The sequence below is a fragment of the Cupressus sempervirens genome, chromosome 4, assembly GCF_028749045.1.
Source record: "Cupressus sempervirens isolate cs-2001-9-10 chromosome 4, ASM2874904v1, whole genome shotgun sequence".
Classification (NCBI taxonomy): Eukaryota; Viridiplantae; Streptophyta; class Pinopsida; order Cupressales; family Cupressaceae; genus Cupressus; species Cupressus sempervirens.
In genome coordinates, this window is record NC_143121.1 from 94,227,268 (window position 1) to 94,240,780 (window position 13,513).

A 13,513-nucleotide genomic window follows, 5' to 3' on the forward strand; every position below is an offset into this window, starting at 1 on the left:
TGGAATTGTTATTCAAGAATAGAAAATAAGAATACGTATTCCTATTCTTGTTTGGTTCAATCAGAATTTGATGGGGAATTCACAAACCCAAAAATTTATGTTTTCTAAAATAAATGAAATGCATTCCAATTCCAACTATTTAGGTGGGATTGCAAATGCTCATTTTTTGACAAAAAATAGAATACGTATTCCTATTCACAATTCCACTTTGGTGCACCCAAATGAAGAATTTGAAAGTTTAAGAATTTATATATGCCTATTCCACTCATATTCCTGTTGCAAAACGGACCCTAAAGGTTTTTGCTCATATCAATAACTTGAATTTGCCAACAACATAAGCATTACTACACCTTCAAATATTAGATAAATTGTTTTATTGGATTCATTGTGAATCTTATTGAACTTTAATAGTAAGAGATTATTTAAAGAAGATTAAATGAAATCTCATACAATGGTAGGAAAGAAACTTTAAGAAGATTAAATCAAAATAGCAAATAATTATACAATTATTTTCATGATGATTAAATATTAGTATGAACATCAGTTTCTATGACAAAAAATCACCTCTAAGAAACTTTAAAATAACATTATTGATCTTTTGGAAATAAATAAATTAGAATCTCATTATTAATCATCTGCAAATTTTTTAAACGTTTAATTTACTATAATTCTTGCTAACTTCCACTAAGCATCACATTATATTTTATTCAAAACCATACATAAAAAAATCTCACCAAAGATGTAGAAATTACTATAATTGTTTGAGCCTTACTATTTAGATATTAGGATCTCATTTATACCCTACTGTCGTGAGAATCTTAAATTATCAAAAACTTTTATTTTTGTTTCAGAAGTCCTTCATTAATGTTTCAACGCTGCCATGCCGTTATGCTCTTAACAGTTTGAATCGATAACACATCAACAATCTGAACACTCGTAAAACTCTATGATTGACCAAACGCCTCCCATGAACATGTTGTGCAATATGTTTTATCAAGATTTTACATTAATATATTTTTTAAGATTAATATCTGCCGTGAGGGAATCTCTTGTTGACCTAAATATTATTAAAAAGCTTTAGATATCTACGTTATCTTTCAGTAACATTTCCTCCAATATTTTGTTTCTATTTGGAATAGCATCTCCTCAATATTTGTCTTTATTAAATGTTGCAAATTAAGATCTATTGTCGTCTTTTGCTGACCAATAAACAATATTTGTTGCATTCAAACATTGAGGTTTTATTCTGTTCCTGGATTATACACAAGGCCCACCGACCTTGATAATGTCTAGCCAGAAGTTCTACCGGATCACTATATATATACAGGAGGAGCAGATGAGTATTTCAAGCAAATTTGTGTGCTCTAACTTTCTACAATGGCTTCCTTTCAATTTCTTGGACTAATGGCAGAACTACTTTCTGGCCAAACAACTGCTCTAGGGTTAGCATTTGTAGTCCTTTTGTGGGTCTTAATAAAGCATTTCAAGAGGAATCCTAACTTGCCTCCCGGGCCAACACCATTGCCCATCATAGGTAACATTCATCAGCTTGGGAAGCTTCCGCACCGTAGTTTTTATGAGCTCTCAAAAAAATATGGGCCTGTGATGTACTTGAGATTAGGGTTTCTTCCCTGCGTGGTGGTCTCTTCCTCTAAGATGGCAAGGGAGTTTCTGAAGACACATGATTTAGTGTTTGCCAACAGACCCTCTACTGCTGCTGGAAAACACATCGCTTACAACAACAAGAACATGGGCCTCGCTTCTTATGGTCCTTACTGGAGACACATGAGGAAAGTATGTGCCATGGAGCTGCTCAGTGCAAAGAGACTTGAGTCCTTTCGGTCCTTGAGAGAAGAGGAGGTTTCCCTGGCTATGAAATCCATGTGGGAGAAGAGCAAGCGGGGGACTATTGCTGTGAATGTCAGCAAGTCTCTACTGGATATCACCTCGGCCATAATTTGGAGGATGCTGACTGGTACAAGATTCGATGTTGATGATGTGACTGGGAAAGGGGGTGAGCTCAAACACATGGTGAGGGAGATTATCAGCACACTTTCTGCTGTTAACATTGGCGACTTCTTTCCTTCAATAGATTGGATGGACCTCCAAGGTCTCAAGAAGCGGATGGTGAATGCCCACAACTTCTTCGACAGGATTGTTGGGAGAATTATTGATGACCATATTGAGCAGAAGAGAAGGGCTTTGGAGGAGAAGAAGGAATGGAGTAAGGATATTTTGGATGTTCTTCTTGATGTGGAAGAATCCCAGTCTTTGGAGGTGGAGTTCACTAAAGATAATATCAAAGCAGTTCTCTTTGTATGTCACTTTCTTTACCCTCTCTCTTGATCTGCTCCATGTTTTATTTGGTTCATTGTTTTCTAGGTGGAAGTTTTACAAATTATATTGACTAGGAAAGAATATGTATATCTCGATCCACTTGGACGGCAGTATTAGAATTATCCTTTTAATATTTGAATAACTTAGAGAAGTAAAGAGAGATCAGAGCTATGAGGTCGATAATCAAGAATGAGCTAAGTATTTAATTTATAAGAGTCTAACAATTTAGTAGTTAATATTAATGTGTAGGACCTATTCATTGGTGGAATGGAGACAACGGCAACTAGCATGGAATGGGCAATTACTGCACTACTCAGGCATCCTCGGGTAGCAAAGAAACTGCAGGAGGAAATTGATTGCATAGTAGGGAAAGATCGCTTGGTAGCTGAATCTGATCTTCCCAACATGCACTACCTGCAATGTGTGATTAAAGAGTCGTTGAGGCTATACATGCCAGGACCATTGTTGCTGCCCCATGAGAATAGCGAAACTGTGACTGTAGGACCACAGGGCTATGTCATACCTAAGAAAACAAAGCTTTTTGTGAATGCGTGGGCCATCTCAAGAGACCCAAATGTGTGGGAAGATCCGGAGCAATTCAAGCCTGAGAGATTCGAGGGCAACAAGAGTTTTGAGTACCAGGGGCAGGAGTATGACATGCTGCCATTTGGGACAGGGAGGAGGGGATGCCCAGGTGGGAATATGGCCATTACTCAGATGTCATTTGTGTTGGCCCAGTTTTGGCACTGCTTTGACTGGAGTGTTGAAGGGGATCCTGCTGATTTGGATATGGAAGAAGAATTTGGAGCCACTGTGTCAAGGAAAAACCATCTTTACGCCATCCCTTCCTTGAAATTGACTACAGGTCTCTAGCGTAGAATTTTACATATGGTTTGTCAGAGTCCTTTTAAGCTCTAGTGCTTGGAATAATATTGGCCTTTTATAAATAAGTTAAGTAGAATGACATGAAGCTTGGTTGTGCTCAGGTCAACCCAAATATTCTCAAGGTGCCAATTGAAATTTCTCCGTTAACTGTAATAGAAGTTCTATACATAGATGTAATCGTTGTTTCAGCCAACAACGCGTATTTACTCTTGATTAGAAATTGTTAAAAAGTAAATATAATTATGTGGTAAAAGAATGTTTAAAGTTTGTAATAACCATCGAATTTAAACAATCACAATGAGAAAACATTATCTATTGTTCATTATAAGAAATTTAAATATTCTATTTCAAAACAAAAAAAATGACTAATTTTAGAGATCAAGGTCAGGCATACAATTGTAGAATATTGAATATTTGTAGAACTGGCGCCGTATTCTATGTAAGGTGCTTTATAGAATGTTTTATTTATCTCTTTTCTTAACTTAAAAAGTTTTCAAAGTGTCTATACTCTTGCTTCTTTATGTTGTATTATGGAGTTAGCTCATTGTTATGCATGTCTTAGTACCTAAAATTTATTAGCTTATGCCTTTATCATTGTTGTGTTATAGTCACACATTCTTAGCAAAATTTTCTATTGGTGTTTGAATATTTTTATTGCATGTTTAATCATATCATATACTTAAGGCTTATCACTATGACTCTATTCTCTATAATTAACACAAATATCATATAGACTATAATCTTCAAATTTATAAGGAAAAATACATATAATCTTTAGCATCGTTTAAATCATTTGAAGAAGTCTTAAAATTTCCACTTTTAAATGCTCATTACTTTGGTCATCCTTATTGCTTCCGTGTTCACCATTTCCCTATATTGGCATAAATGTTGGTTTTCTATGGAATTAATATGGATGTGAAAACTATGTTAAATAATGTAATACCTCATTTCAAAAATCAATAAAATTTCATTCTTAAATGATTCAAAAATTCAAAATGTAATTTGATGTCAATATTATACTATAGATTAGATTTGTAATAAGTGTATAAGATCTATTTCAAATTTTAAGTTTAGCTTTCCTATTTTTGTCTCCAATGTTGAGATTTTTACACCTATAAAACAAATATTACTTAATTCTATGTTTTTGAAGTATTAGATAGCAGCCAAAAGAGGGGGGACTAACTCCGAAGTACAAAATGGTTGAAGGATCAGCCGGAGCTTACCTCCCACTTATCTAATAGATACCATTTTTATGTTTCAAAAAAAAGATAAAGACAAGCTCCAAAACATAGAAATCCTTACCATTAGTCCTCTTACCAAACAACAAATAAAATGGAAAAATATACCAGCAGGAAGGGGACATTTGTTGCTATTAGCCTAGTACCTAATTATACATAGTTATAGAAAAAATAACATATGGCACCAAGTTCATAGTGATCCAAAACAAAAAAAAATCATTAAAAACATAGACAATGCTAGTTCCTCGCATTCTTTCCCCATTCATCATTCTTCTTCTCCTCGGGCTCTTTCCTATTTAAGTCCACACCCTCCTCTTTGATAGGTTTGTCCAAGAGCATCTTCAGCTAATCCTTCACTATGAATCCATTAATGGAGTGGTTAGTTTCTCTCTCCTTGCCCAAATCCTTCTCATCCTTATTCACCTATAAGAAATAAAGAACAGTGGCAGCTGAGTGCATGACCTTCATGGAGAATTCAGCTAAGGTATCAACTTTTTGGCAAATGCCAATGTGGTTATCCAAGATCTCCCACATCAAATGCTTCAGCCTCTCGAGCCGAGCCTTGCTTTGGCTCTAGCCATGGCCATGTTCCCTTACTTCCCCCCACCTTTGGGAGTTCCTTTCATGGGGGACATGATTTCCACCTACCTTGCTTCTAGTTGTGGACAAGATGGCTTCTAGGGTATCCGAGATGAGTGGGGGACTAGATGGGCTAGAGATAGGCTTCTTTCCAGTGTCCTAGTGTGGCCCCTTCCACTTGTTGGGAATTTTCTCACTTGAGGTACTGTCAAAGATAAAGTCGTGTTTAAGGAGGGACTTGAATTCCTCCATTTGAAGTCATTTACTAGCTCCCCAAGTAGTTTTCTTACTCCTAATGTTCATATCCAACTCAATGAGGCTTATTTTTACCTCAAAGCCATGGTTATTTTTTACTTTTTTATGGCTTGAGCCAAGGATAGGGTCCATGGAGATTTGGGGAGTAACAGTAGCTAGCAGGTTGACCACAAGCAATGAGTTTAAGGCAAGGTGATGTTTGTAAAGTTTGTGCATGAAACAATGGTAAATAATATAAAAGGGTTTTCCTTCCTCTTTCTTTTTCCTAGCCTTAAAGACATAGTCTTCCATGGAATACATAATAAGGTACATAAAAGAAATTAGATCAAGGTTCATGAAATGGTTGAGAATTGGGAAATGGTAGTAATATAGTACCTAAAACCAATATTCAAGGGTAATATAATTTATAATGGCATAGAAAATCACATCCTAGGGCTTTAGAAAATCCTCTCTAGAAAACCCACCAAACATGTGAACTAACTCCTCATTAAATTTAAAGAACCTCCTTAGACTAGTTTCATCATTCACCCTAGCCTACTTGTGCCAATTCTTGCCCTCTAGGGAAAACCCTCTGACCCTAGCAATAAGCTCCTTCATGATTTCAAACGTCATCCCATTGATGTTTACTTTCCTGTCATTTCAAGACTTGAAGAATTTCATTGAGATCTATGGTCATCATGTTTTACCATTCCATCAATGAATGACAATAATCCTCCTTCCCAAAGATAAACCACCACAGCTTTACGCTTTTTGATGTAAGCCTCAACTTCCAGTGGTTCAATGTGGTCACTAGCACCCATTTCTTCACCTAGTTCAATCACCAATTTCTCACATATTTCTTACGTCTCCTTATTACAAACTAAATTTTGATATTCATAGTAGGTTGAACTTGTTAAGGCAGCCAAAACCTATCATAAGATCACAAGGTTTCCCAAAACTTGAAAAACCTCTCTTAGTGGCACATGTGATCAGTACCTTTCCTTCAAAAATTAACCATTGCTAGCTATAGTTGGAGTGGGATTTGATTAAAGTGTCCTTGTCATCCATCTTTGTCACTTTTTTATATCTAGACAAATCCACTCCACTCATACTTTTCCTGAAACAATTAGGGCTCCTAGTGAGAGGATCACAAAATAAGATCCTCATGCAACTTGCCAAGATGTAACTTTATGAAAGAAAATCCATTGTCCTTCCTACCCACATGGATTCATAAAGGCACGCCACCTTTTGTAATGATCTATATAGTTTTACGAAAAGTATGCTCTCATTTTATCATCACTTGAGTTGATCATGGAGTTTGGCTGATATCATCCCATTATATTATTCACGTGACATTGTAGCCAAATTTTGTCAACTCATCCACCACACCATTTTCTTCATGGTAAATGTGGTCCATATGGATCTCTTGAAACCCCTCCATCAACTTGCAAATTTCATCTATTATCATTTTGATCTCCCAGCTACTTTAGCCCTTTCATTTAACTTCTTTAATAACTAACATTGAATCCCCCTCAATTGCTAATCTATTAATTTCTCTAGCTCTCACAATTCTCATTACCCATAGAAGAGTTAGGGCTTTTGCATCATTCTTCAAATGCCCTCCACAATTCCTAGATTAAGCAACCATGAGCTCCCCCATACTATTCTAGAAGACACTCAGGCTAGCTGCAGTTCTTCCAGCCATGGTTGACCCATCAAAATTAAGTTGTATCCATGTTTTAGGAGGGACGTTCCATGTCATTCTATGCCAAGCCATAGATTTGTAATTATCCAACTATGTCACCATTGGGCCTAAGTCCCAAGAAGACACCCACTTCATATCAAGTCCTCCTAGGGGGTTTGGGTGAAGTGGGGTGGGGGGCTTTTATTTCCAGATTCCACTACATTCCTTTAGGAGTCTAGTAACCTATTGGACCACTACTAAATTGGTAGTGGCTTTGTCCTTGAAAATTCTATTATTTCACTCCTTCAAGATTTTCCATGAGACATACCACAAGATTATTTTCCATAGGGTTTTGAGATATGGGTGATACAATAGACTATTCTAGGGAACAAATTGATGTAAGTTCATATTAGCACACCACTAGACCTCCTGCAATGCAAAGGACTGATGCAAAATGGTAGTGGATGAGAAGGTGTGGGATAGATTTTGCTTCTTGCAAACTTAAAACACAACAGTTTGCTAACTAACAACCTCTCCTTTGTAGATTATCAATTGTGAGGATAGCCTCATGCAAGGCTATCCACCAAAATAAATTTATCTTTGGCAAGATTCATGGGTGCAAGACCTTCCTCTAGTCCCCCCAGGCTACATCCCACCTTACACAAAAAAGATAAATTAATTTCACCGTGAAGTCACTCGAGGGGGTAAGTCTTCAAACCAAAGAGTCGTCAACTGGGCTGGAGGGAATTCAATAACATTGGAGAAGATTTTGTAGTTCTAGGGAAAGGCCCATCCCAATAAAATCTTGATTCTAAAATTTTCCTTTGGCTATTAGAGGTGGTATAACTTCAAGTTGGAGTACCATTATGTCTAGTAGAAGCATCATGCAAGGGTTGGAACCTAGTGTTCCTAAGGGGGTCTTCTTGGAGCCATTGGTCTTCCTAGAAGTCAATGTTATTTCCATCCCCCACAATCTAGTAAGTACCCACCTTCAAAATTTTAGAACCCTAGGGTAGAGCATGGGTTCATATGAAGTGATGGAATGGGTGGGTAAAAACAAAAACCTATGTAACCTGTTATAAAAGAAAAGGATATCAGAACTTAAACTTTCCAACTTTAATGACAAAAATGAGACATTTGTATTTAGAATTTGAAGATGATGTAAACTAATGAAATGTGTAAAATTGGATGAAGTTTTTGCCTATAATTTTTAATTTTTTAATTGAGTTAAATTTTTATCATTTTTTAAATTTTAAAGTTTGTTTTTCAATTTTTTGAAAATGTTGAAAATATAGAGTTTCATTCCCACCAAACAAATATATGCAACGATCATAATTTGGCCTGATTTTGAACTATGTTATAGTTGACATGTAGACCTAGTGGACAAAAAAAAGATTTTGGACTTATATGTTTCAAGTTATAAGCTTTCAAAGTTACATTGTTGGTTTCATATAAAATAATTTGATTTTTATTTCAATTTATAATAACTACATAGTAAATTGTGAAATTCAAAGGAGCATTTTCAAAAATAAATCTCTTTTGAAGTTGTATTTATCAATTATTTCATGAAGTTTAACGACAATTACAAAGGATAATCAATAATGTATTTTTTTTACCTAATTATTTTTATATACTCTATACTAAAGTATTGAATTATATTTCTAGTGGAATCTAAATTAAAATATTTTCCTGTAGGTCAAAGTATTGAATGGGTAATAAAAAGGCTAGAAACCTATTATTAGGTGTAGGAAATTTGATGGATTTGGATGAAGACCTTCTTTCTAGCCAAATTCCATCTACACAAATGGTAAAAGGGAACACTATTAAAAATCATTGCTAAAACATGTGGGATGAATATTTCAAAACCAAAAGTATATTTGGAAAGGCACAATTATTTGTCAAGTTATTTAGGAGAAAAGATAGGAGGCCTATTTTGGAGTTGTTGGGTATTGATAACAGGAAAATTCATGTGGATAATGTTAATAAAACAATAGTTGAAAATATACAAACTACTTATAACAATATTGACAACATAACTCAAGGAGGTGATTTGAGCACTGCACGTAGAGCATTGATGACTACTAAATCTAGTGGAAAGTTGACACATAGAAAAAAAGTACATGCAATTTCTGATTTACTAAATATATGTAGAAGAACTATTCAAAGATGTACATTAGGAGGAGCAATATGATAGATGAAAAAATTGAAAATAATTGGCTGAATATTTGTAGAGTTCCTCAAAAAGATAGAATTTGTAAAGATGTAAAAATACAGGTTATTGAATTTTCAACCACATTGTCTCATGTTTCCTCCAATAGATGTGATGCTATACAAATCAAAGATCAAGAGATAGGGGTGAAAATTGAACATCCAAAACATTTTATAGATATAAGACAAAGTGAATTATTTCTAACATTCAAGCAATAATTTTCAAATGTGAAAATATGTCAAAAAATGTTTGAGAGCTTGCATCCTTCCTTTGTACTCATAAATAAGATATGTTAAACATGTCATTGTCAAACCCATGTTGAATTTGGTATACACTTGCAATCATATAAAAAAACTATAGAAGTACTTGATCCAAATCTAGTCATCCCTAGTAGTACATCACAATTTGTGAAGACTATATTATGTTATAAATTAGAAGATTCAGATGAGTTCAAAGTACAATGCATCATGAGTCAATGTTTAGATTGTGGATATTTATGTAAATTTCTACTGCAAATTGAGAATATTGATGAATCGACACCACTTTCATGGATGAGATATACTAAAATAAGATAGGAGTTGAATCCAAAAAAATTGTATTGAAGGAGTGTGAGTTGCAGTATGATGAGTTTATGAATAAGCTCCATCCATTGATATATCCTCATATCCAACATTGTCATGGTGCACGATGGCAAGCTAAACAATTTTGTGATTTGAAAAATTATTTTCCACCTAATTATATTCTTTCAATTGTAGATTTCTCTAAGAACTATACATTTTTACCTCAAACAGAACTTCAAGGCCAATATTTTCATTCTGAACAAGTTGCAATATTTGTGCAAGTGACTTATAGACATGCACAATTTGAGGTGGATGAAATAGAAAATTTGGAGGAAAATTAACACATTATCATCAAGGAGGTTTATTTCTATATTAGTGATGATAGAATTCATGATAGGAGCCATGTCGCTCATTGTTTGACAATGTTCTCTAAAGATCTTAGAAATCATGGAATAAATGTTTTAGAGAAATGGATCTAATCCAATGGTTGTGCAAGTTAGTGTACATGTGTACTTTTTATGTAGCTTTAAATTTAAAACTTATATTGATTTGTAAAAGTATTTCAATTTGATTTATATAATTATTTTTAATCTCATTTCATGAATTCACAAGATAATTTAAATCTGTAAAAGCATTTAAATGGTTAGCCATGCAACATGCTAGAAGCAATGTTAGGTTTTTGTGGAAATTATTTAAAAGCGGACATGGAAAAGGGGAGCAAAATGGAGCAAGAGCATGTATAAAGTACACACTTTGACAACATGAACTTGTAGGTACATATGTATATACATTTAGTGTGTTCTTGATCTACTTATAATATATATGTATAGATTATCTCTAGAGATCTAGATACACACACACACACACACAAATTTAATGTATTTTAAATTATATATACATGCATGTTACACCTTCAAGTAATAGGATAGAGAGTGTGAATGGAATTATTGAATGGTACAAAGTGTTGGAATTACAAGTAGGAAAGGAGTAAACTTTTCAGAGGGGGAGGGGGGTGGGTGAATCAAGAGTTCAAACTTGGACCCATAAAACATTCACCATTCATACATCACATGCATTAAAATAGTAAAATAATATATAAAGCATATGCATCAATCATGTAAAAATACAATCAAACACACACACTTAAAACTAGATATGATTACCCAGAAACCCTCCAAGTGAGAAGGTAAAATTAAGGTGGGGATGAAACCCACAAATCTTTACTACTATAGTAGTAAAGTGTAGCCAATTAAGGTTACAATAGTTTGACCATGAATCATGATCTACCTTGTGAAAGGCCTATGACGTTAAAGGCTTACAAAGACTGTTAAGTCCCACTTTGTTAGAGGATTTCAACACCCTGTTAGAAGTGTGCATAGTTAGAGGACTTTAGGTCATGCACTTGGAATGCCACCCTATTAAAGGATTTGGTAAAGCCTATTAGGACTACTCCACCTAGTAGATTTAATTGAAATCACCTGCTAGAATGTCTTAGCATAGATCTTATGACTGGCACTTACTTTCCTGATAATAGATCAACTTTGCACAATGTCTTTCTTGATCCTATACAATCAAATGTACCAATGATGTATCCTCTATCCTCTGTTCTTCACTTAATTGATTATGCAATTCACTCTTACTGCTAAGTCACCTTGAATGCTCTCAGACTGTCATGTTTGCTCTTTCGATTCAATAATTTACCCCTTCTACTCTCTTTTTATTTTAAGTTTAGGGCTTCGTGCTCCTTAAAAAGAATTAGGTGTCTTAGGGTTACGTATGAATCTATGGCTGAGATTCATCCATTTTTCCACTTAAAACTTCCCATTATCTAATTGGTTGCATGTAATTGCATAAGGAATTTGCATACAGATTCATCCCTATCTCCAAAATATTGTAATCTATCCTTAGGTCAGATTTAAAATGGTTTACATAGTTGTTTGTGCTATTACAAAAAATATGTCCAATCTGTGTTACTCAGCATATGAAGTTACTGATGCTCAACATACACTATAATTTTCATTCTAACTCAACACCTAAACTGCTTGGCATCTACTATTTACTCGGCACTTGAATCACTCAGCATGGTCTATCTGCTTGGCACTTGAGTGACTTGGCACTCATTGCAACTTAGCATGGTCTAATATCTACATGCTATACTCAACATGCATTACTGGTTCGGCATGAACTAAGTAAATGACTTAAGTGTGTTGGCACTCAATTGTTAAAACCAATCTGAGATCAACAATCAGCCCCTTTGACATGAGTGTCAAAAACACTTGAATATACATAATCAATCTAATCTTCTCGAGTATAACATATCCATTACTCGGCTTATATACAAACCTCCAAAATTTCAAAATTTTGCAATAACCTATATACCTAAAATTTTAGAACTCCCCTTGAGTTAGTATGTTTGTTCTATATCCAAAATTTGTTCTCCATTATGAGTAGATTTGTCTCTACTAATACTCTTTGACTTCATTGCACTTATACTCTTTATGCTGCTCCATTTCTATCTATGCATTTTATTGCTATACCTTTCTTTATTTTCTCCTTTTTCTGTCTCCCTCTTTTTTGTCTCCCCCATAGGATATTCTCCCCTTATATTCTATCTCCCTCTTTTTGAGACTTATGTCAAATGGGCTATAAACATATAGTGTGTTTGTCCAAAAGTGATTTATGGACCTTCATTATGAATTTTAGAGCTGCATCCTAGTTGTCACATGCAACATCCAATGACTTGATTTGGATAGCAAGCTTCGTAGCAAGGTGTATTAGGCCATCTAGAGTAGAAAGATGGAGGTCTTTCATTAGTAGAATTTCTACATAGCCTAATTCCTTCTGCAGTATTTCCATGTGAGGAGTGAGAGACACTTGATATGTTGAGATTTCTCTCTAGACTTTGAATATGATGTCTAGTTTCTTGGGTGAAGAGTGTAGGATCACACAATTTTGTGTACAATGACAATATATCCTCAAGTACATTCTTCACATCCTAAACCTTTGTTTCTAGTGCAACTTGAGTTAGTGTTATTTCACCAGATATCTTTTCATTCACTTTTCCTTGAAACTTTCTCTTAAACCATTCTAATAGTTTGGCACTTGTATCAATGTCTTCATTGTTAACGTTTTCCACTATGTCTAACAATTTTTCTAATAGTCACTTTGTCTCTTCAAAAGTAGGCAAGTTGAATCCATCTAAAAATATATCTCTAATTTCTTGCAGTGCTTGCTTTTGCCTATATTCTTTCCTAAACATTTCTTGATGCTTCTTCTTCTTTAAAGCTTGTTGTAAAATTCTTATTTGATATAATGGTATTGTGTCATAGTCAAACTTACGAATAATTATCTCTTCATCTAAAGTGTTATCACCATAGTAAGTTACCTTATCAACTTTTGAAGAGCTTGAACCTCGCACTAAGATTTGCAATGGTATAACTTATGTGCTTGGTTTCTGAAGAGCATTTGTAGGAGAAATGCTAGATGTTGGTAAAGTTACCAATGCTTGGATGGCTTCCTACTCCTTTACTTTCAGTGATCATTCCTATTCTTCAGGCTTGTCTTGACATCTAACGAATAACTTGACTGACACCTTCTACTTGTGTTTTAGGTATATATGAATCTATCTATCCTACTTCTTCTATTGTTGCCCCTTTTTCTTCTTTAGTCTATCTCTGCTCCATTGTGTCAACTTTAATATTAGTATCAACCTTAGTAGATATATCTACTATTGCTTGAATCAGACATTGTACTTGAGTAACTGAAGGGATGATAGAAAGTGGTTCTT

The 13,513-nt window shown here is 34.6% G+C and overlaps 1 protein-coding gene across 1 annotated transcript; it reads left to right on the top strand.

Annotated features, from left to right (window-relative positions):
* Positions 1–1,136: 1,136 nt before the first annotated feature.
* LOC149560099 (cytochrome P450 750A1-like) lies at positions 1,137–3,418 on the top strand. The gene is made up of 2 exons (XM_089823541.1): positions 1,137–2,316; positions 2,587–3,418. Exons 1-2 carry the CDS (start codon positions 1,378–1,380, stop codon positions 3,208–3,210), a joined length of 1,563 nt encoding a protein of 520 aa, XP_089679667.1. The 5' UTR covers positions 1,137–1,377; the 3' UTR covers positions 3,211–3,418.
* Positions 3,419–13,513: the final 10,095 nt, after the last annotated feature.